The sequence below is a fragment of the Nycticebus coucang genome, chromosome 2, assembly GCF_027406575.1.
Source record: "Nycticebus coucang isolate mNycCou1 chromosome 2, mNycCou1.pri, whole genome shotgun sequence".
Taxonomy (NCBI): domain Eukaryota; kingdom Metazoa; phylum Chordata; class Mammalia; order Primates; family Lorisidae; genus Nycticebus; species Nycticebus coucang.
The window spans coordinates 103,227,166-103,253,537 of record NC_069781.1 but is presented as its reverse complement, the minus strand read 5'-3'; the positions used below and the strand labels follow the sequence as shown (position 1 = coordinate 103,253,537).

Genomic DNA, 26,372 nt, shown 5'->3' with positions numbered 1-26,372 from the left:
ATCCCTTGTCTTTGGTAACTCCTTGCTTTCTGGCCTGGCAACATGTCTTAGGCTCATAGTGTATTTTTACTTCCCCAGACCTGGAAATAGCTATTTTTCCAATTATGAGGAGTTACATATAGAATCTACATACCTAGGCTACTCAGTTGGCACTGCTTCTAGGCCTTTTCTGTAATCATAGGAAGTATCTGTTTATGGGGTGGAGGGCATCTTAGCCAGTACCCAGAGTTAGCCAAACTGTGAGATGAGGGCACAGTCCTCCAGAAGTCTTCAGTAGTCTACCCAAAACTTCTAATTCTAACTATATATAAGGAGTTAGGGTTCAACTGCAAACTTAAAGGTAGTAATCCACACAAGACCCCTATCACTTCTGGCACCAACTACAAGTTTGAGGGTTTTCCTAACCACCCTCAAGTTCAGTAATTTGCTAGAAGGACTCACAGGCACACAGAAAATAACTATACTCGCAGTTTGTTTTGTTTGTTTGTTTTTTCTTTATTTTGAGACAGTCTCACTGTGTCACCCTCAGTAGAGTGCTGTGGAGTTACACCTTATAGCAACCTCAAACTCTTGGGCTTAAGCGATTCTCTTGACTCAGCCTCCCAAGTAGCAGGGACTACAGGTGTCCACCACAATACCCAGCAATTTTTTGGTTGTAGTTGTCATTGTTTAGCAGGCCCAGGCCATGTTTGAAGCCACCAGCCCTGGTATATGTGCCCAGCGCCCTAACCACTGAGCTACGAGCACCGAGCCTCTATTCACAGTTTTTGTTTTTTGTTTTTTTACTTTTTTTTTTTTTTTGTAGAGACAGAGTCTCACTTTGCCACCCGTAGAGTGCCATGACGTCACACGGCTCATAGCAACCTCCAGCTTTTGGGCTTACGCAATTCTCTTGCCTCAGCCTCCCCAGCAGTTGGGACTACAGGCGCTCGCCACAACACCTGGCTATTTTTTGGTTGCAGTTTGGCCGAGGCCGGGTTTGAACCCACTACCCTCGGTATATGGGGCTGGCGCCCTACTCACTGAGCCACAGGCGTCACCCTACTCACAGTTTTATTTCAGGGAAAGGATACAAATCAGAACCAGCCAAAGAAAAGAGATGAATAGGGCTGAAACTGGGAAAGGTCCAAACAAGGAGCTGCAGGTCATCCTCTCCCCAGGGAGTCATGGACAGTGTTTCATCTTCCCATCCCTAAAGTGTGACAACACACAGTGTGAACTACAAGGAAGCTCACTTGATCCTTGGCATCTAGAACTTTTATTGAGGTTTTGTTACATAAGCCTGATTGATTCAAATTGCCCACACAATATTTGTCTTAGCTGACCCATAATCCCCATCCTAAATCATAAATTGGTCTTTCTGGTATGGCTGACCCTACCTGAGTAATTTCATTAGCACAAACTGTCAGGTATGGTCAAAATGCTCACCATAAATAACAAAAACACTCCTATTAGGAAATTCCAAAGATTTAGAAGCTCCCCTCAGGAGCCTAAGACAAAGATCAGACCTCTGTTAGGATGAATCTAAATTCCTTACTACGCAGTTAACATTTTTTTTAAATATTCATCCACGGCTCAGCCCATAGCATAGTGATTACAGCGCCAGCCACATACACAGAGGGTGGCAGATTCAAACCCGGTCCAGGCCAGCTAAACAACTGCAACAACAAAAAAATAGGCGTTGTGGTGGGTGCCTGTAGTCCCAGCTACTTGGGAGGCTGAGGCAGAGAATCGCCTAAGCCCAGGAGTGGGAGGTTGCTGTGATCTATGAGGTTTCTATGATCTGTGATACCACAGTACTCCACTGAGGGTGACAAAGTAAGACTCTGTCTGAAAAATAAATAAATAAATAATATTCATCCACAACAGGTAAAATACTAATTTTTTAAAAATTTTTTTTCCATTCTAGAAATTACAGAAGACATCCCTATGAAGACTTTGAATATGAAGACTGTGTATGTTTCTGTATTACCAACAACGGCAGACTCCTAACATTTAATTATAAATGTGTTTCAGTCGTTCTGTCCCTCACTTATACCCATCCCCTCCATATATGTACACATTCATAGACACATTGACACACTGAAGATACGTCCTTCAGGTGCATGTATAATTTGCTGCTTTTGGTCTAAAATTCAAATGGGATTGATTAGTCAAGTGACTTTAGACCTCTTGGTAAGGTTCACACTTAACTGTAAACACCTATGCAGTCATGTTGGAAAAAGGTTATTATGTTACCTCAGCACCACCACAAAGTTTATTTCTGTACTTGAGTTCTTCTTACATATGTACGAGAGGTAGAAATGATTTTAATGGCATGATGTGTTTGTACATACATATGTATATGTGGTATATATGCACACATCATTTTATGGCCTTTTAAATTTATTTCAGACCTCTCAAAAAAATGGACCTATGATATATTTCTGTGACCTGAATTTTCCTCAGTAATTTGATGAAATATTTTAAGTTTCAGTAAATCACAACAATAAACAAACTCAGTTATAAATGTATTGTAAGTAATTCATTCTCCCATGTTTAATGAAACTTAAAATTTATAATCTTTGAAAAAACATAAAAACTTCATAGTGATTTCTATATTAAGACAGTGGACTAAATATCTAACAAACTTCTTTTCAAAATTCTAGGTGATTAACCTAATTGTATGTACTATTATATTGATCTGAAATTTTAAAAATTCCGTGTGATAATTTGAGTCCTCAAAGAAGCAGATGCCAAGGCAAAATCAGATATAGGCATTTAAACATAAATCAAGGATAAAGGGGAGAGGAATAGACATAGCTAGGGAGCCTTCAAACTGCCAATGTAGGTCTGATGCCTGTGAAAAGAGAAAAGAAAAGATGATTAGAAAACATCTAGACTGTAATGCAACTCTGAGACAGTTTTGGTCAAGTCAATATGGAGTTGCCAGGCAAGGATTACTGTTAGTAGAGTTTGAATTAAGCAGAAATGACCTGGTTTTTCATCCCTGCCTTGCTCAGTTACTGTCTGGGAGCATGCCCGAGGGATCATGGCTTTGGCAAAATTCCCTGATGGATCAGAAAGTACCAACTACATTCCTCAAATCAGATTCTTTTAAAGAGAGATCTGAATGATGTATCTCTATGGCTGCTATAACAAGTGCATTTAAGCACAAACCCAAACCCACAAAGCTGGAAAAGACAGAAGAAACAACAGCCAAAATTGGGGAATTGGAAAGCAGACAGACGGATGTTATCTGACTGGTTAGACCCAAGAAAGCCAAATTCTAAAATAGCAATGTAGAAACTATGGAACATATTTACAGTTCAGAATTCTGTCCCAATTACCTCTGGGACAGGGTGAAAGAGGCACAAAAGTAGGGAAGATTGGATGGACAATGGGAACCTTAGAGCTCCTCATTCCACATTGTTAGACAGCTCTTCATTCCACCACAGTTGTTGGCATTTGGAGTTTTATTCTTTAGAAAGGGTAATAAAGTGACTCTGGTAGTCAGAAATTAGAGTGAGTGACAAAGGTACTTGCAAGTCTTGGGGGCTTCCAAAACTAACCCATACATCAGATAATTTGCTAGGATTCACAGAACTCATTGAAAGCTATTGTATCCGTGGTTATAGTTAATTACAGGGAAATGTTACAAATCTAAATCAGCCAAGGAGAGATGGCAGAGGGAGAGCCTAGAAGTACCCAACACAAGTCTGTTGTTCCATCCCGAGTCAGCAAACATTACCAGCATCAATGTGTGACAGTATGTGCAAAGTACTGCCAACCAAGAAAGCTCATTCAAGCCTTGGAATTCAGGGTTTTTTACTGAGGCTTCATGTAGTTAATCTCTAAGTCAACTGAGAGTGCACAACCCGAAATCTCCACCTAAGTCACAGTGTTGTCTTTCTGATGTGGCCTGCCCCCTACCCTAAGACTATACATATTTGTCCAACCCCAGCCGTAACACATTGTTAAGGTCATCCAGTAGAACCCAAGGACCCCAGGCAGACAAAGACACTTCTTTGGCATAACATTGAAAGGGCAAGGCCAAATTTCTTTTCTACCCACCACTATACTGAAATAAAATGAAGTGGTTTTATATATACTGTCCACCATATCTAAGAAAAACAGTGGAAACATACACCACAGGTAACTAAAAATGTGGTTCATTCTAAACATTAAACTCAACCTACTCAAACACTTATGACAGTGTTTTAGCCCCCAGCTCTTACTCATGGGACTCCATCTGTAAGAAAGTATCCATAAAAGGAAAAGTAACTTAGAGGAATCAAGTGCTGCAATGAGAAGAAAATTTCCCAGGCAACTCTGTTATCAATATCTTCAGCGATACAAGATTACATCTAGAATTTAAAAGCAGAATAGTACAAAACATGGGACTTTCAGAGGCCAAAAAGTTCCTGTGAAAATGTGGTAACAGATAAAAAACAGTCATTGGATAGTAGTGTGAGGAAATTTTCCAAATGCTAGACAGATTAGAGAAAAAGATACAAGGTGAGAGAAAAGAGAACCTGTATGTAAATGAGAGTCCAAGAGGTCCAATATCTAAATTGTAGGAGTTCCAGAAAGAATAAAAGTAAATTCAGGAAATAATAAAAAATTAAATTTTGCAGAACTAAAACAGTCACAATGCACGAAAATATACTTCCTCCAAGGCACATAACTGAAATTTCAGAACATTAAGACCAAGTTTCTACAAAGAAAAAAAATAAATGTACAAAAGATTAATGGTAATGATTTCATTTCTCAACAGCAATACAATTCTTAGGGGAAATTTTGCTAGCTAAAATTTTACCCAACCAAATTATCAAACAAGTATAAAGATAGAATAAAGCTATTTTAAAACATGAGTTAGGTCTCAGAAAAATTATCTTCCATGTACTCCTTCTCAGGGAGCTTTAGGAATTGTGCTCTACTAAATCACAGCTACCTCACCAAGATCTTGATTTCTAATACCATGACTTATTCTAGAGCTGTAGGTGGAAATACACAAAATGAGCCTGAAAGGCCAGGCATGGTGGCTCATGCCTGTAATCTTAGCACTCTGGAACTCTGAAGTAGGTGAATTGCTTGAGCTCATAAGTTCAGGACCAGCCTGAGCAAGAGCAAGACCCTGTCTCTAAAAATAGCCAGGCATGTGGCAGACACCTGTAGTCCCACCTACTTTTGGAGGTTGAGGCAAGAGAATCACTTGAGTTCAAGAGTTTGGGGTTGCTCAGGGCGGCGCCTGTGGCTCAGTGAGTAGGGCGCCGGCCCCATATGCCGAGGGTGGTGGGTTCAAGCCCAGCCCCGGCCAAACTGCAACAAAAAAAAAAAAAAAAATAGCCGGGCGTTGTGGCGGGCGCCTGTAGTCCCAGCTGCTCAGGAGGCTGAGGCAAGAGAATCGCGTAAGCCCAAGAGTTAGAGGTTGCTGTGAGCCGTGTGACGCCACGGCACTCTACCCGAGGGCGGTACAGTGAGACTCTGTCTCTACAAAAAAAAAAAAAATTATAAAAAAAAAAAAAAAAGAGTTTGGGGTTGCTGTGAGCTATGATGCCACAACACTTACCGAGGGCAACAAAGTGAGACTCTGTCCCAGAAACAAACAAAATGAGCCTGAAGCATCTTGTGGTGTGCCAAATAGTAAAGAAGTTCTCAAAAATAATGGTGTATGGAGAGAGACTAGAGCAAAATGCCATAATAGGAAGCCCCATTATACCTCAACTTATCTTTGTGAGATCATGAAATCAGTTTAAAGGTTGCAGAGCCCCAGGTGAGTACAAAAACCAAGGAAGGCAGATTTAAATCAGGTAAGTAGGGTTGGGCGCAGTGGCTCACACTTATAATCCCAGCACTTGTGAGGCTGAGGTGGGTGGATTGCCTGAGCTCACAGGTTCAAGACCAGCTTGAGCCAGAGTGAGACCTCATCTCTAAAAATGGGTGAGTGTTGTGGTGGGCACCTGTAGTCCCAGCTACTTGGGAGGCTGAGGCAAAAGAATCACTTAAACCCAAGCGTTTGAGGTTGCTATGAGCTTTAATGCCTTGGCACTACAGAGGGTAACATAGCGAGACTCTGTCATAAATAAATAAATATAAATAAAGTCCATTGAATTTGCCCACCAGAACTCCTCCCAGTACCAAGCATATGCAGCACAATCTAGAGAAAACAACTTACAGCTTCTTTTTCAAGAAGGAAAGAGTAGAGTAAATGGCCAGTGTTCTAGACTATAGTGGGGCTACCTGAGGGGCTGATTTCTCTTCACATGTATCAGAGCACTGATGGGAACATTGTGACACTTTGGATACCTGAAGCCTGCTGAGAACAAATCTCAGAGCTACGGTCATGTTAGAGTGCCAGAGAGACTGTAGTACTACAGACAGACACGAAGAGGAGCAAGAAATTATATGTCCTTTAAAAGAAATTGGCAAACTTCTTTTATCTGGGAAATTATACACACAAATCCAGAAAGAAGCATCCTAGAATCTCTAGCTGGGTTAGTTGGTGAACGTGTTCCTTTTTATAAAGAATGACTACAAATGCAGTGAGTGTTGTTTGGTTTTTATGCACAAATCTCAACAAATGATAATCATAAGGCATACAATGCAATAGGGAAACATGGCCCAGTCAAAGGAGTAAAAGCTCTCCAAAATTAACCCTAAAGAAATGGAGATGTATGAATTACCCAAGAAATTCAAAATACCCATCTTCAAAGGTGCTCAATGAGTTAAAGAATACAAATAGACAAAATCAGGAAAATGATGGCATATGCAAACAAAATAAGGATATCAACAAAGCCAAACCATCAAATCACCAAATTCTAGAAATGAAGAATACAATAACTGAATTGGGGGAGAAATCATTAAAGGGATGCAACAGATTTAATTGAGAGGAAAAGGAAAGAGTTGGCAGATTTGAAATTATTAAGGCAGAGGAACAAAAAGAATAAAATGGAACAGGCCAGATGCAATGGCTGACACTTGTAGTCCTAACTCTTTCAGAGGCCAAGGTGGGAGGATCACTTGAAGCTAGAAGTTTGAGAACAGCCTGGGTAATAATAAGATCTGTCTCTACAAAAAATAAAAAAATTAGCCAGATGTGATGGTATATACCTGTACTCCCAGCTTCTCAGAAGGCTGAGGCAACAGGATTACTTGAGCCCAGGAGTTTGAGGTTGCAGTGAGTATGATGATGCATTCAGGCCTGGGCAACAGAGCAAGACCCTGTCTGAAAAACTAAAAGTAAAAATAAAAGGAAAAGAGCTTAAGGGACTTTACCAAAGCCACTAAGACACAATAGAAATAGAAAACTATTGACCAATATCCCTGATAAATACTGATGCAAAAATACTCAACAAAATACTAGAAAATCAAATTCAGTAGCACATTAAAAGGATTATACACTGTGACCAAGGGAGATTTACTTCTAGAAAGTAAGGCTGTCCCAACTTTGGAAAATTAATCATGTCATACACCACATTAAGCCTAGATTTCACAATGGCCCAAGTTATAAACCTAAGCATCAGACCTCCACGTAATAAAACAACCAGAACTCCACCATACTTATCAGTTCTCTCAATAAATGTGAATGGGCTTAAATTCTCCACTAATGAGACACAAGCTGGCTAACTAAATAAAAAAAGTGCAAGCTAGCTATTGCTATCTTCATGAAACACATCTAACTTCTATGGACAAAACAAAATTCAGGGTGAAGGGTTGGAAAACTATTTCAGGCAAATGGAAATCAGAGGACAGAAGGGGTTAGAATCTTATTTGCAGATACAATTGGATTTAAACCAAAAAAAAATAAAGGCAAAGATGGACACTATATGCTTGTCAAGGAGATGGACACTATATGCTTGTCAAGGGAACACTACAATAAAAAGACATTTCAATCCTAAAATATATATGGACCCAACTTAAATGCTCCCAGATTTATAAAACTAATCTGAATTGATCTGAATAATATGATATCCTACAACACCATAATAGCTAGGGACTTCAACATCCCACTGACAGAAATAGACAGATCTTCTAAACAGAAACCAAACAAAGAAAGAATGGACTTAAACATGGCCCTAGAACAACTGGGCTTAATATACAGAACATGCCAGTCAATATTACTGAGTACACATTCTTCTTATCAGCTCATGGATCATTCTCCAAAATTGATCATATCCTAGAACACAAATCGAACCTCAACAAATTTAAAAGAATAGAAATTATACCTTGTATTTTTTAGACCACGATAGAATAAAGGTAAAACTCAACTCCAACAAAAACCTTGGAAACTACATTATGGAAACTAAACAACCCTTTGCTGAATGACAACTGGGTCAAGGAAGGAAATCATTGGATTTCCTTGAACAAAATGACAGTGAAGCCACAAGCTATCAAAACCCGTGAGATACTGCAAAAGCAATTGTAAGAGGGAAATTTATCACATTAGATGCCATATCCAAAAAATAGAAAGAGTGCACATCAACAACCTAATAAAGCACATCAAGAACTGTGATGGGGGTGGTGGGGAGGAGCAATCCAATCCCAAACAAAGTAGAAGAAAAGAAACAAGCAAAATGAGATCAAAATTAAATGAAATTAAGAACAAAACCATTCAGAAGATGAATGAAACAAAAAAATTTTGGTTCTTTGAAAAGATAAATAAAATTGATAAACTTTGGGTCAAACTAACTAGAAACAGAAAAGGAAGATCTCTAATAACCTCAGTCAGAAATGAAAAAGGGGAAATAACAACAGATACCATAGAGATACAAAAGGTCATTTCTGATTACCTCAAAAAACTCTATGCCCAGTAATTTGAAAAGTGGAGGAAACAGACAAATTCCTAGAATCACACTACCTCCCTAGACACAATCAGAAAGAAATAGAACTGCTTAACAGACCAATATCAAGTACTGAAACTTCAACAATAAAAAAGCTTCCAACAAAAAAAAAGCCCTGGATCAGATAGTTTTACACCAGAATTCTATCAAACTTTCAAAGAGCTTGTGCCTACATTACAGAACCTATTCAAAACAGATAAGGAAGAAACCCTCCCTAAGTTGTTCTATAAAGCAAATATCTCCCTAATACCCAAACCAGGAAAGGATCAAACAAAAAAGGAAAACTACCGACTAATTTCACTAATGAATGTTGATGCAAAAATATTCAATAAAATCCTAGCAAATAGAATACAGGTACACAGTTGGAATATATATATTATATATATATATAAAGATTATATATATATATATATATCTCACTATCACGTGGACTTTATCCAAGGGATGCAAGGTTGATTCAACATACACAAATCCATAAATGTAATTCACCACATACATAGAAGTAAAAACAAAGATCATGTGATTCTCTCAATTGATGCAAAAAAAGCAATTGACAAAATTCAGCATCGTTTTCTGACAAGAACACTTTAGAAAGCAGGCATAGATGGGACAGCCTCCCAATTAGCTGAGACTACAGGCACATACCACCATGCCTCGCTAGGTTTTTTATTTTTTGTATCAATGAAGTCTTGTTCTTGCTCAGTCTGGTCTTGAACTTCTGGCTTCAAGTAGTCCTCCTGCCTCAGCCTCTCAAAGTGCTAGGGTTACAGGGGTGAGCTACCATGCACAGCCATACACGGCCTTTAAGGTAGTTTCCTTGTATTCCTAGTTTTTAAAGTATTTTTTATCATAAAAGGCTGTTGAATTTTGTCAAATGCTTTTCTATACCTATTGATATCATCATGAAAAAATACCCATCATCCCTAATCATCAGAGAAATGCAAATCAAAACCACCTTGACATATCACCTAATCCTAGTGAGAATAGCCCACATCTCAAAGTCCCAAAGCTGCAGATGCTGGTGTGGGTATGGAGAGAAGGGAACATTATTTAGACATTGTTGGTGGGATTGCAAACAAATGCAGCCTTTTTTCAAAGAAGTATGGTGAAATCTCAAAGAGCTAAAAGTACACCTTCCATATGATCCTACAATCCCATTGTTAGGTATCTACTCAGAAGAAAAAAAATCATTTTACCATAAGGACATTTGCTCAATTCACAATTGCCAAGATGTGGAAACAGCCAAAGTGCCCATCAACTCATGAATGGATGAATAAATTATTGTATATGTATACCACAGAATACTATTCAGCCATAAAAAATGGTGGAGACTTCATATCTTTAGTTCTAACCTGCATGGATTGGAGAATATTATACTTAGTAAAGTACTACAGAATGGAAAAGCAGGCTGAGTGCAGTGGCTCGTGCCTATAATCCTTGTACTCTGGGAGGCCAAGGTGGGAGGATTGCTTGAGCTCAGGAGTTCCAGAACAGCCTCAGCAAGAACAAGATCAAGTCTCTACTAACAATAGAAGAACTAGCCAGGCTTGGTAGTGGATACCTGTAGTCCCAGCTACTCAGAAGACTGAGGCAGGAGGATTGCTTGAACATTTGCAGGAGGAGTTTGATGTTGCTGTGAGCTAGGCTGATGCTATAGCACTGTAGCCTGGGCAACAGAGTAAGACTCTGTCTCAAAAAAAAATGAAACAAGGGTGGCACCTGTGGCTCAAAGGGGTAGGGTGCCGGCACCATATGCCAGAAGTGGGGGATTCAAACCCAGCCCTGGCCAAAAACTGCAAAAAAAAAAAAAAAAAGTAAAAATGAAACAAGAGTCATGCCTCCCAAACCCAGAGGGATGCTACAGCCCTCTCCCAGGCCTCCCCAGGACACCTTCTCCCAGGAAGCTCAGAGCTGCCTCCAAACCAACTTTACAGACTGCACAAATGCTCTATTAGTGGGAGGGGGGAATTCCCCAAACCCTGACTCTGCCCCCACTTTGAAGAATTGCAATTGTTGGCTGGGTTTCCCAGCTCCTCTCCACACTTTGTGGCACCTTCTTCTGATTGGCCCTGAGGAGCCACAGCCAAAGCTTCACATCAGGAGGAAGGGAATGCAGGAGATTTAATTGGAGGGCTCTGGGTGAGCTGTGGCATCTAATAAGTCTGCAGCACTGAAGGTCTCCTGGGCTGGCTCTGGGTCTTCTGCCCCTGGCCGCATGAATAAAAGAAGAAAATTTCTTCTTGCCTCAGTATTTGCTCTCCAGAATTCGAATTTTATATATCTGTTGTGTCAAAAGTGCCTCTCTTGGGTATTCCTAGTCTCCAAAAGGAGGGAGCAAGATGGTGGCCGAGTAACAGCTTCTTTGCAACTGGGTGCAGTGAGATTGGGGAGAGAAGACTCCAAGCATCTCTGGCTTGTAAGATCTACCCAGAAATATCCCTTTGGGGACACAGGGAGATAGCTAGAGACTTCTGGACCCCAGGAAGAGGACAAAAGCAGCGGAGAACTGGCAAGTGGTTGCGTTTGTTCGGTCTGAGGCCATGGTTGCCCCAGCTGTAATTCCAACAGCAGTGAGATTGCAAACAGGGAAGGCCTTACCTGTGAACTGTTTTGTTTTTTTGGACTTGGGTACTCAAGTTGAACTATCTTGGGAGAACTTGGGCAAGAATGTGGATGACTTTAGGCATTGTCTAGGGCCCCAGACTGAGCCGCTGAAGCAGAACAGAGCTAATATTGTTCGGCTGTGGGCTGTGCATGCAGCCATTGTGGGAGAACTGCTCCTGAAGACTCCACCCTCAGGGGCGCAGAGCAAGGCTCGGGCTGGGAGACCTTGGGCAAGTGAACTAGTGACTGAGCAGCGCCAAAGGCTGGAATTGTGATGCTGGGAAGAGCCGAGATTTCAGTGTTTGGCAGTAGCAGGGCTGCTTTGCAAGCCTTGGCCCTCAGGGCCATAGAGTGAGACAAGTTTTGGTGCACTAGATAAGCAGGCAGGCACTTTAGGAGAGATCCCAGCAACAAGTGCTTTCCTGGGAAAGCTTCTGCTTAGCCAAGGTTAACAGTGTCTTTTAAGCCTGCTTAAAGTGTCTTTTAAGCAGGCTGAGGAGTGATTTAGGTTCTCAGCACTGCAGGGTTTTGAGAAATCAGCAGAGGCCTCCCAGTCTCCATCTCATACAGCTATATCAGCATTGTGACTAACATCTCTTAACCCAGAAGACCACCTGTTGCCCAGATAATATTCAGCAAGATATATATATATATTGCTTTGTTTTTACTTTTGTTCTTTTTTAAAATTTATTTCAACATTTTCCCTCTAGATTTTTCTTTTTTCTTTCTTCATTTTTCTAGCTTAAATATAATTTTCCATTATTGCCTTCTTTAAGGTTTTCTGTTTATTTGTTTTAGTTTGGTTTATAGTTTTTGTTGTTGTTGTTGTTTTTGAGACAGAGTCTCATTTTGTCACCCTTAGTAGAGTGCTGTGGCATCACAGCTCCAGCAACTTCCAGCTCTTGGGCTTAGGCGATTCTCTTGCCTCAGCCTACTGAGTAGCTGGGACCACAGGCACCCACCACAATGCCCGGCTATTTTTTTGTTGCAGTTTGGCCAGGGCCGGGTTCGAACCTGCCACCCTCAGTATATGGGGCCAGTGCCCTACTCACTGAGCTGCAGGCACTGCCCTGATTTATAGTATTTTGTCTTTCCTCTCTATTTGGTGGAGGGGGTGGGTACTGTATCTGAACAGGCTGGCAAAGGGTTGCTGACCTCAAGAGAACCACTCAACCCAGCACCCCCAGAGGTTGGGTCAAAGTACCTTACTGTACACCTTTATTACTCCTGTCTCCCTCTTTCTGTGCCTCTCTTCTTTTTGTCAATATTCCCTTTTACTCACCCCCTCTCCTTTTGCTTTTTTATAAATATTTTTTCCCTTCTTGCTCCTCAATCTTCTCATCCTTTTGGTCCTGTACCAAAAGGATTCATTGAAACCTTAGGCCAGAGGCACAGTAACTTAAAGAGCAAGAGTAAGTGAAAGGAAAATTAGGGCAAGAAAACACTCATGAGGAAGAATCAGCAGAAAAATCCTGGCAACATGAAAAACTAGCCCAGAGCAACCCCCCCAAGGGACCATGAGGAAATTATGCCAGATAGCAACTTGGATGCCCTTGAAGAATCCAGAAGTCCTAAATATGTACATAGATGGAAAAGACTTTCCTCTATTTGCCCTTCCAATTTTTGGAAAGACCACTTAGTCTTTAAAGCAAAAATAATATTAGATGAGGCATCAGTAACACGTGTTGCTATAAAATACATGACAATAGTAAGAAGGACAGAGAACAAGTACAATTTTATTGTTGAGACATCTTAAATTTTTTGAGAAGTGGTAAATATTAACTCTAAATAGCTTATGATAAATTAAGAATGCATATTGTAACTTGTAAGTGGACTATGAAAAATAATATGCAGAGGTATAAGTAAATAGTCAATAAAAGAATAAAAATAGAATTCTAAAAATATTTGATTAATCCAAAAGATGACAAGAAAAGTGGAGCAGAGGAGCAAAACCAACCAAACAAACAAATGAAGCAACTGGAAAGTGAGTCACAAAGTAGTAGATTTAAGTTCTGCTGTGTCAGTAGTTATAGTAAATGAATCTAAACTCCAAACTCCAACTTTAAAAATGCAGACTTTTGAGCTGGATGAAAAAGCATAATGCAACTGTATCTTGCCTTTAAAAGATGTGTTTTAACTGCAAATACATAGTTATATTGAAAAGAAAAGGGTGGTAAGAAGTATATTCTGAGAACTCCAAGCCTAAGATAATGGACTCAATATAGTGGGTACTACAAGGATAAGAAAAAATAAAAGACAATTCATAATGTTAATAAGGGTCAATTTATCAGGAAGACATAACAATGATAAATCTTTACATACCAAATAAGAGAGTTTCAAACTACAAGCTGTATAGTGAGCCTGCAGTCCCAGCTACTTTGAGGCTGAGGCTGAGGATCCTTTGAGTCCAGAAATTAGAAGTCAGTCTGGGCAACATAGAGAGACCTCATCTCTTAATTAGGAAAAAAGAGAGAGCCCGTTTCAAAATACACAATGCAAAAACTGAGAGAACTAAAAAAAGAAATATACAAATATACAATGTTGCTTGGAGATTTGATACGTCTTGTGGTAAATGACAGAAAAAAAACTAGACAAAATGAATCTAGTAGGAAATGTGACTTAAAAAATATTACACTATCAATACATTTAATCTAATTGCCCAATGGCTATAGCATATACATTCTTTTCAAATGCCTATGAAATCTTTTTTTTTTGAGACAGAATCTCACTTTGTCACCCTTGGTAGTGTGCTGTGGTGGCATAGCTCATAGCAGCCTCAAATTCCTAGGCTTAAGCAATTCTCCTGCCTCAGCCTCCTAGGTAGCTGGGACTACAGGTGCCTAGCACAACACACAGCTATTTTTAGAGACAAAGTTTTGCTCTGGCTTAGGCTGTTCTCGAATTTGTGACCTCAGGCAATCCACCAGCCTGGGCCTCCCAAGTGCTAGGATTGCAGGTGTGAGCCACTGCACTGCACTGGCTCAAACGCCTGTGAAACTTTCACAAAGGCCACAAGTTCTAAAGATTGAAATGTTAGCGAATGCGTGTTTTGACTACCATGGAATTAATTTAAAAATTTGTAATCTTGTCCTTTTGGCCCCTAGGTATTGGAGGTTCAAATATATGTGGTATTTTATGGCACCTCTCACAGGTTGTCCCTTGACTGGGACTTCTTAGTGAGATAACGAAATTGTGTTCAAGAAGCACTGACCTATGAAAGCAAAGGTACCATACACATCCGTTGTTTCTCAGGTGGTCCAACCATATCTGTTATGGTTTGGTACAAAACTCTTCCCAATATCTTGTTTCTTGGGAAGTAGAAACACTAAGGGCACATATAGAAGCTTTATCACTGGGTATCCAACTATGTCTCAAATAATAACCATCTGTTCGCCACAGGCCTGGGACCCATGATCACAGGCAGATAAGGGGCCTTCTGGTGTCTCCTCACACTCTGTGCATGCGTACAGTGATCTTTTCTTGCAACAGATCTTTTCTTGCAACAGTGTGTGTGTATCCCTTGTGTCCTGAAAGATCCCTTGGGTGCCGTGTTTGGGGGGCCTTGCTGACAAGGGGGTCAGGGAAGAATGGTCTGCAGTGAGCTGTGATTGCACCACCGTTCTCCAGCCTGGAGTTCTCAATGACTCAGGGCTTTGCACTCTCTATCATCTCTCCCCTAAGAGGAAAGCAAGGCTTAGGTTTTCTTATTCCCCACAAAGTATCAAGGAAGTCCCAGCTCTCAGCAGCAGAAGTGTCTCCTTTCTTGGTAGAGAAAAGAGTCCTTCTTTAGAGTTAAAAAAATAAAATCCCACAAAAACACATAATAGCAGTGCCCTGGGATAGACAATTGCTGTAGATCTCTGAGATCTGAGTAGGTGTAAGGAATGAGCACAGTGTAACTCCCTCTTCTCAGAACCGCTAGGCCAGTCTCTCAGGCTGAGCTAAGGAGACGGAGAGAGGATGGCAGAGTCTGTAAGAGTGTGAGGTCAGCACAAAGGTCTCTCACCTGAGCATTTCTTCGTGGGGTGGACACTGGCCCCTGTCTCTGCCTGTCAAACTAGCTCCCACCATCCTGACTCCTACCTGTGAAGAGTGCCCTATCCCTGCTTCATGGAGAAAAGAACAGATGCCCATGGAGGTGCTGACGTTCATAGCAAGTTGGTGCTAGCGCCTGCACATGACTCAAACCTTCTGGTCCCTAGTTTGATCATCTGGATAGAAAAGAAGTTATAAGCTCCTGAAACTTCCAATTGTTGCTCTATTTCCCAAAGTGGAAAGGGATAAACAAAATAAAATATGCTTAAGTAATTCATCATTATAATTCTGAACTTTTATGAAAGTTTTAAACAATTCACATCTAAGTACTATGTAGCCAACTAAAAATAACATAGATCTATATTTATCAATTTTTTTTTTTTTTGTAGAGACAGAGTCTCACTTTATGGCCCTAGGTAGAGTGCCATGGCCTCACACAGCTCACAGCAACCTCCAACTCCTGGGCCCAAGCGATTCTCCTGCCTCAGCCTCCCGAGTAGCTGGGACTACAGGCGCCCGCCACAACGCCGGACTATTTTTTGGTTGCACTTTTGGCGGGGGCCAGGTTTGAACCACCACCCTCGGTATATGGGGCCGGTGCCCTACCGACTGAGCCACAGGTGCCGCCCTATATTTATCAATTTTAAGATGCCTGCAACATATTGAAAGAAAAAACAGGTGTCATCGGGCAGAGCCTGTGGCTCAGTGACTAGGGTGCCGGCCCCATGTAACGAGGGTGGCAGGTTCAAACCCGCCCCTGGCCAAACTGCAACAAAAAAAAGTCGGGCATTGTGGTGGGCATCTGTAGTCCCAGCTACTAGGGAGGCTGAGGCAAGAGAATCACCTAAGCCCAAGAGCTGGAGGTTGCTGTGAGCTGTGATGCCACGGCATTCTACCGAGGGTGATAAAGTGAGACTCTGTCTCTAAAAAAAAAAAAAAAAAATTAAAAAAAGAAAAAACAGGTGTCAGAAATCTATGGTAATAGCTCACTTTTGGAAAAAATATGTTTCTTTTTGAGTACAAGTGAATAGAGGGATATGATTTAATAGCAGCGTTTATTGCTGGGTAGTGGTACTGTCGATAATTTTTATACTCTTTTTTTTTCTTTCCTGAATATTTTACCACAACAAATATATTTTTTAAATCAGAAAAAGTCAAGTTATTTATTATTATTAATTTGTAGAGACAAAGTCTTGCTCTGTCATCCAGGCTGGAATATAGTGGTGCAATCATAGCTCACTGTAGACTTGAACTTGTGGCTTCTGGTGATCCTCTTGCCCCAGCCTTCTTGGTAGCTGGAATTTCAGGAACAAGCAACTGTGTCCATCTTCCTTATTGTAGAGATGGGGTCTGACTATGTTGCCCAGGCTAATTTTCAAAGAAAACTCATATTATGTGAGCTAATGTGAGATTCCCAATGTGGCAGAATCATATCTTCTTTAGAATCTCTGTGTGTGTGTGTTTTTTTTTTTTTAGAGACAGAGTCTCATTTTATTGCCCTCAGTAGAGTGCTGTGGCATCACAGCTTGCAGCAACCTTCAGCTCTTGGGCTTAGGCAATTTTCTTGCCTCAGCCTCCCGAGTAGCTGGGACTACAGGCGCCCACCACAACACCCAGCTATTTTTTTGTTGCTGCTTGGCCAGGGCCGGGTTCGAACCCCCCACCCTCAGTACGTGGGGCCAGCACCCTACTCACTGAGCCACAGGCGCTGCCCGAGAATCTGTGTGTTGTCAAGGAAAACATCCTGGAGCCAAAGCCTTGCCCTGCAGCTGTGTGTTCCTAAAGTCCACTCTCCTGTCCTTGCCACGGTCATCTGGGGAGGCCTGGCTTTGTGCCTTGCTTTAGCATTGTTTCAGTTCTCGTGGTGTCTGGGAGAGGTGGCCCAGGGTTGTAAATAATCCTCTGATTTAACTCCTGTTTGGGTACTGCCCTTGTTGTCTGCATGCCTAGGACAGTAAATCTTTTCTAACTAGTGTCTCTCTCCCTCCTTCTCCACCCTGCCTATCTGCAGTGTCTCCAATATCAAAGCCCCCAGGTGCCATTGTGTCTCCTGGGCACGTGCAGTTCAGCTTGTCTGAGCCAAAATCAGCCTCGGGACTTGTGTGCTGATCTGGAAGTTGAGGGCTCTTTGCAACTTTACTATGTTGCTTTGGGAAAAGAAACCCTTGCTGGTTTAACTTCTTCTGTCACTAATACTGAATCACATTTAGCATCTGAAAGACATGAGGACCTTTTTTGCTACTCTGTTGTCAAACATAAACAAAGCTGTGGTTTAAAATTTAGTAAAGCTTTCCGAGAAGCTAAACTCACCTCTAGGTTGGTACGATTCAAGATTTTGCTATTTTCCAGTCTATGCTTCACACAAGGTTACTAAAGGAAAAGTGCTAAAAAACTTCGAAATAAAAATCTGGAAGTTTGAAAGCGTTTAGGTTGGGTTGCAACATAAGGCAAAATTGCCATGTCTTGATCCCTGTGTCTGATCACTTAGTTCACACCCTTATTTGTACTTTCACTCACCTTGAACAGAGGGGAGGATCACATAAGAGGTGTATTTTCCAAATAAAGCTGTTTGGATAATCATAGTTTTAACAAAGACAATCCCTAACAAGTGTAGAGTGCATTCTCCACGCTGCTGCCAGGGTTGTTTGACTAAGTTACTAAGACAAGTTCTTAGCAAGTTACTCCCTTGCTTAAAAGCCTTTGAAGAGCCTCCACAGCCCATGTGATAAAGTCCAAACTCCTTAGTTCAGCATTTCAGGGACCTTCCCCATTTAACCCAACCAGCCCTTCTCCCCTGCCCCTGACCACACAGAAGCCACTCCCCCACTTCACACAGCCGGTTCCTCTGCCTGGGACTCCCCTTTCCCCTCCCTCAAGGCCTGACCTCACCCTGTCTGGGAGACCTGGTGCCTCCCCCAGATGACCCTTGCTCCTCTCAGGACCTCACCACTCAACGCTATTTAAATCTTTTGTCTCCTCCACTAGATTCTGAGCCCCCCGGAATGTTTCCAAGTCTGGCTGAGCATCGGGACTCCAATTCTCGAGCCCCACACCAGCTCAACCCAGTTGGAATCTCTGGAAGTGGGGCCCAGGAATCTGTGAATTAAAGCAGTTTTCCAGATGATTCTGACCAGTAAGCAGGCTTTGTGACCACTGCCCAGAAGAGTCAGTTCATTTTTGGTGGGCCCAGCTGGGTGACAAGCAAGAGAAAGCAGAGAGAGGGGGAGGGAGGGAGGAGCTGAGCTCAGAGGCACTGAGGGCTCCCTCTGTGCCAGACCCTGCTCTGGGACTTCTGCACCTGCTCCTTCAGTCTCAGCCACCGTGAGACCCAGGTGATGGTGTGTCCATTACTCTAGAGAGGAACCACAACAATGAGGACTGGGCGCCAGGCCCGAGGTCTCTACCAGCATGTAGTGTAGTTAACAGAATCAGTTCTACTATCTTGTCAGGCTCATATTCTTTTTTCTTAGCCCCTGTTAAATAAATGCAAGATAAAGTAAATGAACATCTATGTGTTTAGATGCTCCATGCCTCGCTCCCCTAAATCCAGTCAGCGCGCAGGACCTACCCCTCCATTTGCTCACGCCCATTCTCTGTCATGGAGACCTCAGAAACAGCTTCTTCACTTACCTCCTGTCTCCTGACATCTCCCCTAGAACCTATTTTCCCAGTGAAGTGATCATTTAAACTGGAGAATCTGCCGAAGCTACTCTGTTTATGGGCCATTTTAACATATAAACTTTTCATTTTTATGTAGACAGTTATGTCTATTTTTTCCTTGATAGGTTCTAGGTTTGAAGACTAAATAATTTGTATTTAAGCAGGACTTCTTTTTTTTTTTTTGAGACAGAGTCTCAAGCTGTCACTGTGGGTGGAGTGCCATGGCGTCATAGCTCATAGCAACCTCCAACTCTTAGGCTCAAGAGATCCTCTTGCCTCAGTTTCTCAATTTTTAGTAGATATGGGATCTCACTTTTGCTCAGGCTAGTCTCAAACTCATGAGTTCAAGCAATCCAACCACCTCGGCCTCCCAGAGGGCTAGGATTGCAAGTATGAGCCACAGCACCTGGCCTGAGCAGGAATTCTTAGCCTTCTAGATTTCTATTATATTTACAATATATTAGGAATTCATACAATGTATTTTACAATATATTAAGAGTTTATACACATTGACATGAGAAGCGTGTGTTAGAAAAATGGACAATAAGTATGAGTAAGACATTCTCAGATGAGGAAATATACTTAAGGAACAGATAAAGAGACCCTCTATTACTAATGATCAAGGAAACATAGTGATGTCACCCAACAGCCCTCAGATCAGAACAAATAAAAACCAACCATGACATTTACTGCTGGCAGAAATATGACAAGTGTCCCCTCACAAGCTGCTGGTTCAAATGGGAACTTCCCCGGTTTTTCTGGAAAGAACTCTAGTAACATGTTAAAAGTAAAAACTACCAATACCATGTTCTGATTTCCCATTCCTGGCAATCTATCTATTTCTCAAGATAAAACTACTAGGTAAAGGACTTACAGACAAGAGTAGGCGGCGTCCGTAGTTCAGTGGGTAGGGAGCCGGCCACATACACCAGGGCTGGTGGGTTCGAAGCCAGCCCGGGCCAGCTAAAACAACAACTGCAACAACAACAACAACAACAACAACAACAACAACAACAACAGCTGGGCATTGTGGCGGGCGCCTGTAGTCCCAGCTACTTGGGAGGCTGAGGCAAAAGAATCGCTTATGCCTGAGAGTTTGAGGTTGCTGTGAGTTGTGGCACCACGGCACTCTACCCAGGGTGACATAGTAAGTCTCTATCTCAAAAAACAAAACAAAACAAAATGAAAAAGCTCATAATAAAATCATGTCCATCATGCATGATAGGATCGTGTTGTGCACTTAACATGAAATTATATAACACATAAGGGTGTATTTGAGAATTTGAAAAAGGTAATCATGTAAATCGAATCATTTCATTCCTCCACCTGAAAGCTGTCAATGGCCCCCTGTTACTCTGTGGCTCAATCCAGGTGTTCAGCCTGGCCCCCCGAGGCCCCCGCTGCCCACTCCCCTCTCCTGTAGACCAGGTGCCTCCCTGTTCCCTGTGTTGCAGAGACATGTCTCCCATGGACCCCCGGGCCACCTCCTCATTGTCTCCTGGTCCTCTGTAGTTCTTCACACCTGCTGTTCTCCTCTGCCCAAGACACCCTCCTTGTCCTATTTTTCTGGATGATTCTTACCCATTATTTATTTATTAATTGTGCATATTTAAGGTATACAAGGTAATGTTTTGATATACACATTCATAATGAAATGATTACTATGGTCTAGGTATCAAAAGGTTATGGAGCCAAAGGTGAAAGATTATTTTGAGGCACGAGACGAAAGGAAAACGGAGGCTCATTTTCTGCAATTAAAATGGCTTTATTCCACCTGGGTGCAGGTGGAGTAAGATTTCCACCGGGCCGGGAAGAAATACACACGTGGGTGATGGTGAAGGTTTTAAAGGTCAGGAAGGTGTGGGTTGGGACATTCCCTTTCCTGGGTTGGGCATCTATTGTAAGGGTTGGGGGTTGGGCCATTTACCTTTCCCAGGTAGGACACATGGTGGGGGAATTGGGGGTTGACCCATTCACCTTTCTTAGGTGGGACATCCGGTGGGAGAGGGTAGGGGGTTGATTCTTTTAGGGAGGTCCACCCTATTTGAGTGGGGTTTGATCCTATTAGGTCTCATCTTAAGCATGGGTTTCTCGGGGGGCTTTCTCTGACCCCCAGACTTTGTTAGGTTTCCTGATATTTATTCCCAGGGTTCTCTGTCTTCACTAAAGTTCTATTTTATTATTAGCCTGCTTTTCTGAACTTTGCTCAGATTAAGCTATAGGAAGCTGCTTATCTGTTGTATCTGAATTTAATAAGAGCCCAGTGCAGGGCCTGAGGGCAGCACCTGGACCTCCACACAGTGGGGATAGAGGAAGCACTTCTCTGACCCTTCCTGCCACCTGCTGTTCTACCGGTCTTTTTGTTTCCAGGAGAGGCAGAAGGAAGCAGGCTATGCCAGCGTGTTGCATCTCTGAGGCATGGGATGTCCTCTCCAGCACCTTCTCAAACTACCCAAGTGTGTTCCTTGGCTGCCTAGGGATCCCACGCTCTGACCCTCTGCTTTTGTCCTCCAGTGAGGAGCCTCTTCACTGCCCTATAGAAGGCCACCTGTTCTGTAGTTATGTGTGGGCCTGAGAGGAGGCTAATGTGAGAGTGACTTTAGATTCCAGAATGTATCTGGGCAGCTGGGCTGACACTTGCTGTACCACCAGAGAGCCGGTCACGCAGGTGCTGAGAGTGCAATAAGATGAATGAGTCAGGCAGGCTAGGACTGAGATGACACAGCTGATCTGGCCAGTTTAGGTCCTATGTGACCTTCATCTCATGTCTTCCATCCTTGTTATTTTATAAATTCAGCTTTAACCTAAAAGTATATATATCTTGAGTAGTTTAGGGCAATTGATTTAAGAGATTAACTTTTGAATTGGAATGCTATTTTAGGTCATGGATTCTGTCAATTATTGTTTATTATGGATCATGTGTTATAGTGATTACTATTATTAAAGATAAGAGTTAATTACTACTGTTTAAGATAAGAGTTAGTATGGTTCTTGCTTTTAACTTTTATGTACAAAACTGTGATTTTGGAAATGAAAGAACAGAATATTCTTGGAGAGGCTACTGTCACTGTTCTCCAGAAGTGCTGGTCTACTGACAAAGTTTGGCAGACCTATTGGTTGACAGCGACAGGGTGCTGGACCCTCTTTGTTGGATAACAGTCAGGAGATAACAGGGGCGCAACAGAAAGTGTGCCATGACCAAGTTTATTAAGCATTGTTCTTCTTTCATTGTATGTTTCTAATGAAACATGTTTTCAAAAAACCCTAAATGCATAGGAGGAGGAAACAATTAGTTCATTTTCAACCCTCTTTCATTGTATGTTTCTAATGAAACATGTTTTCAAAAAACCCTAAATGCATAGGAGGAGGAAACAATTAGTTCATTTTCAACCCATATAAATTCTTTTTGTAATAATAGCTTTATTTCTGCAAGTAATTACATTTCTATAGTTACAAAAAGGGAGGAAAGGAAGATATGATTTTGACTCTCTTTTTCTAGGAGACCTGGGAAGCCAGGCCCTGTCAAGGTCATGGCCCTCAATGAGCTTAGAGAAAATACTCACATTTCCAAATGAGAAGAAAATGTGGAAATACACTATGCTACATGGGTCTTTGAAACCTGGGAAGTGCTAATTCCAAGAGCTTTTTGTATGAAATAACCCCAGCTGTCCTGTCCCACACTTGGTCATCCTTCCTCTGTGTGGAGAGGATTGAGCTGGATAATAATTCCCATTAGCACTGGGGGATGTTTGACATGTAAATCCCCCAGCAAATGGGAGCTCAAAACCAAATAGAGCATCCTGCCTTGTGAGTCAAGATAACTTGGGCGTTAGCTTTTCCACTGGAAAAGTGTGGCCCGAGGCTTGTTGGCTTTGAGTCCCAGCGGAGCTCTCAGTCCCCATGCTCAGTGGCTTCTTCTCGTCAGGGTTGTCCAGCATCCTCTGCCTCTGCTCCAGCCTCTGCCTCCATTCCTCCCTGAGCCTGAGCAGGGGAAACAGAGCCCGTGATGAGTGTGTGTTCTCCACATCTGCTGGTCCACTGAAGTGTTTTGTGTTCTTTTCTAAAGAATATTTGTAAAAGAAACCCAGGGCTTTTACAAATGAATGAAGACAGCAAATGAATAGACAAATGGGCAATGACTATAAAAAGGTTCCCTCAACCCCAAATTTAGTCTTGTGGATTAAATGTATGTGGATTAAATGGATATGTGGATTCAATGTAATGCCAATCAAATGTCCAGCTATTTTTCTGTAGGTATTGACAAGCTGACTCCAAATTTTCTATAGAAAGGCAAAAGAAGATCAGTCAAAACACCCTTGAAGAAGAACGCAGTTGGAGGACTCCTGCTACCTGATTGTGAGACTTAATGGAAGTTACCGTCATCAAGGCAGTGTGGTATCAGCAAAGAAACAAATAGACCAATAGCACAGAATAGAGTCCAGCGATAAACACACAGCAAGCTGGTCAATTGATTTTTGACAAAGAGTAAAGGAAACTCAGTGGAGGAAGGGTAATTTTTATAACAAATAGTGCTCAGGGCTCAGGGAGTAGGGCACGAGCCCCATATACTGAGGGTGGCAGGTTCGAACCCAGCCCTGGCCAAACTGCAACAGAAAAATAGCTGGATGTTGTGGTAGGCGCCTGTAGTCCCAGCTACTTGGGAGGCTGAGGCAAAGGAATTGGCTAAGCCCAAGAGCTGGAGATTGCTGTGAGCTGTGATGCTACAGCACTCTACTAAGGGTGACAAAGTGAGACTCTGTCTCTAAAAAAAAAAAGAAAGAAAAAAAATGGTGCTGCAACATAATATATCCACATTCAAAAATACAGACTTGGAATCTGCTATGATCTGAATGTTTGAGTTTCCCCTCAAGTTGAAACCCTAACTTCTGAGGTTCTGGTATTAAACTCTGCTCAATTATGGGCCTGGGAAAGAAGGGCAGCATCTGGAGCCATGTTCTGAGGTCTTGGGGGATAGGTAAAACATGCTTATTGCAGGAAAATTAGAGTATCCAAAAAGAATTAAAAAAAGTATCTTAAAGTTTTATTCTTATAAATAACCCTACAATGAGTATAATACTTAGTATGCTTTCCATATCCCAGTATGTTTTCCTCAGAGTGATTCCCAGAGGTGAAATCTTACCACTTAGAGGGCATAAATATTTTGAAGGCTCCAGGCACTTAGTCACAAATTGGCTTCAGGAAAAATCCTTATTTAAAACTCTGCTTAATTACAGGCCCAGGAAAGAATGGAAGGAATCTGAGGGCTGGCCTATTTGCTGGTGTCTCTCGCATAAGCACATTAGCAGCCAAGGACTGAAAGTTGAAATATAGGCAATGAATGAGGGACAAGGGGGAATATTGTAGAAATGTTGGTTGTCAACCTCATTCTACCTCAATTTTAAATAAAAATGAGTGACATATAAATATAGTTTATAATTTGCCTGTTTGAAGGGGTGGGGGTAAGGCATCAAACCACTGCTCTCCCAGGAGTTGGCAGCTGCCTCCCACATGGACCCCCACACACTGCTCCACACCACTGGTCAGAACACACTGGGCTTTACAGAGCTTGTATGACCTATTTTTATGGACACTATTAGTACTTTTCTGAAGTATATTTATGTATTCATTCTTTATTTAAATTTGTAACCCTCCTCTCCAACCTAGAGAATACCCAGGGTCACAAGCTCTCTCTTCTTTACATCTCTGAAAGGCTCTGTAACTAAATCTTCCTCCAACTACATGACTTTTGTGACATGGGAGCTTTTCAAGTTCACTAATAAAGGTTGCTACCTCAGTGTTTCATTGAATTTTATGGATGTCTTAATATAATGAGGATTTATTCATTAACAAGAGGGAACTGAACTTTGACTCGGTGTGGTGGCCATGGCAATGTGCCATTCAGATGTTTGCAGTATGCCTGAACGCCAGCTGCAGCTACTTCTCATCTGTATTTACCCTAAGTCAGTTACTAAGGTCAAACTGCTTGCAGGCTGCTCCTAACCAGTGCCTGAGCACAGCAGAGGTGTTAATGCAGCCTGTTCCCACAAGGTGCAGAACTTCGTTAACAGGTGACTTTGGCTCAAGGACTCCTCATTAGGTCAATATTTATTAGGCCCACCCTGCTGACACCTAATCCTACTTCCTTCCCTTTCTCCTTCATGGAGTCAGCCTTGCATCACAGTCTGATGGCTCTAACTTTCTTTGTCTTCCTCCTAGTGGTGTGCTGGAGCAGGCTCATGAGAGCCTAGGAGGACCAGTTACTAATTTGGGGGGAGTTTTGGGAGCCAATTATTTTTTTTCCCAATATCATCAATAGCGAATTGTAATAGAAGATCTAGTGGAAATAAAACAACCATCTGGGTTTAAAATATTTTAACATGGCAAATTAAAAGAGGAGAGAGAGAGAGAGATATCACAGAGCTCCGCCGCTCAGGGCCTTGGAAGAAAAGGACCAGGCAGACATTTGAGTTTTATTAGCTTCAAGATAAATCGGTGAGCGCTGGCTATGCTTTTCCAGATTGTACATAGACCTTTCTCTCATCCTACCACTCTGTTAAAACACATCTCTGCAGGAGCACCTTACGAGTTGAGAATCACTGGTCTGAGATTAACTCTCAGGCATCTGAAACAGAATACTGCTTTGTATGACATTTTGGATGATGGCGTTCTCAGAGATACCAAGAGAAGAAAGCTTAGAGAGGAGGATATTCCATCAACTTTCAGCAATTTGAGCACTTTTGGTGCCAAAGTGAATTCTCTAGGACAGCTTTGCAAGGTTTTATATCTCCTGTACTGAATACCATCTTCTTTTAAAGGGATCCTCAGGGATGGAAGGAAGAATAAAACAATGTATTCATTAGAGGAGTCAGCCTAGTAGCTATCATCCCTGGTGCTCCATAATTGGTCTGAATTGTTACATATAATTCTTACTAGAATACTGTGAGACAAATTCTCTGAGTCTCCATTTTATAGAGGATGGACTTCAGCCAAAGAAATTTTAGTAAATTGGCCAAATTCATACTACTAGCAAATAATATTGCCAGGCAGGCAGTCTTGCACCAAATCCAATAGGGGCGGTGCCTGTGCCTGTGGCTCAAAGGAGTAGGGCAATGGCCCCATTTGCTGGAGGTGGTGGATTCAAACCCAGCCCCGGCCAAAAAATGCAAAAAAAAAAAAGAAAAAAAAATCTGATCAATAAGATTACCCAAAAATTGACTATCAGATATAATTTCCCTCTCAAAGCTAACTCTG

At 41.8% G+C, this 26,372-nt stretch overlaps 1 protein-coding gene across 3 annotated transcripts in view; it reads left to right on the top strand.

Moving 5' to 3' along the window:
- Positions 1-2,513, top strand: part of IARS1 (isoleucyl-tRNA synthetase 1) — an 88,405-nt gene extending 85,892 nt beyond the window's left edge. For all 3 annotated transcript variants that reach the window (XM_053577630.1, XM_053577640.1, XM_053577648.1), the window contains exon 34: positions 1,910-2,513. In XM_053577630.1, coding sequence (XP_053433605.1) covers positions 1,910-1,992 — 83 coding nt within the window. In that variant the 3' untranslated portion in view covers positions 1,993-2,513. The remainder of the gene's footprint in view (positions 1-1,909) is intronic.
- The last annotated feature ends 23,859 nt before the right edge of the window (positions 2,514-26,372 follow it).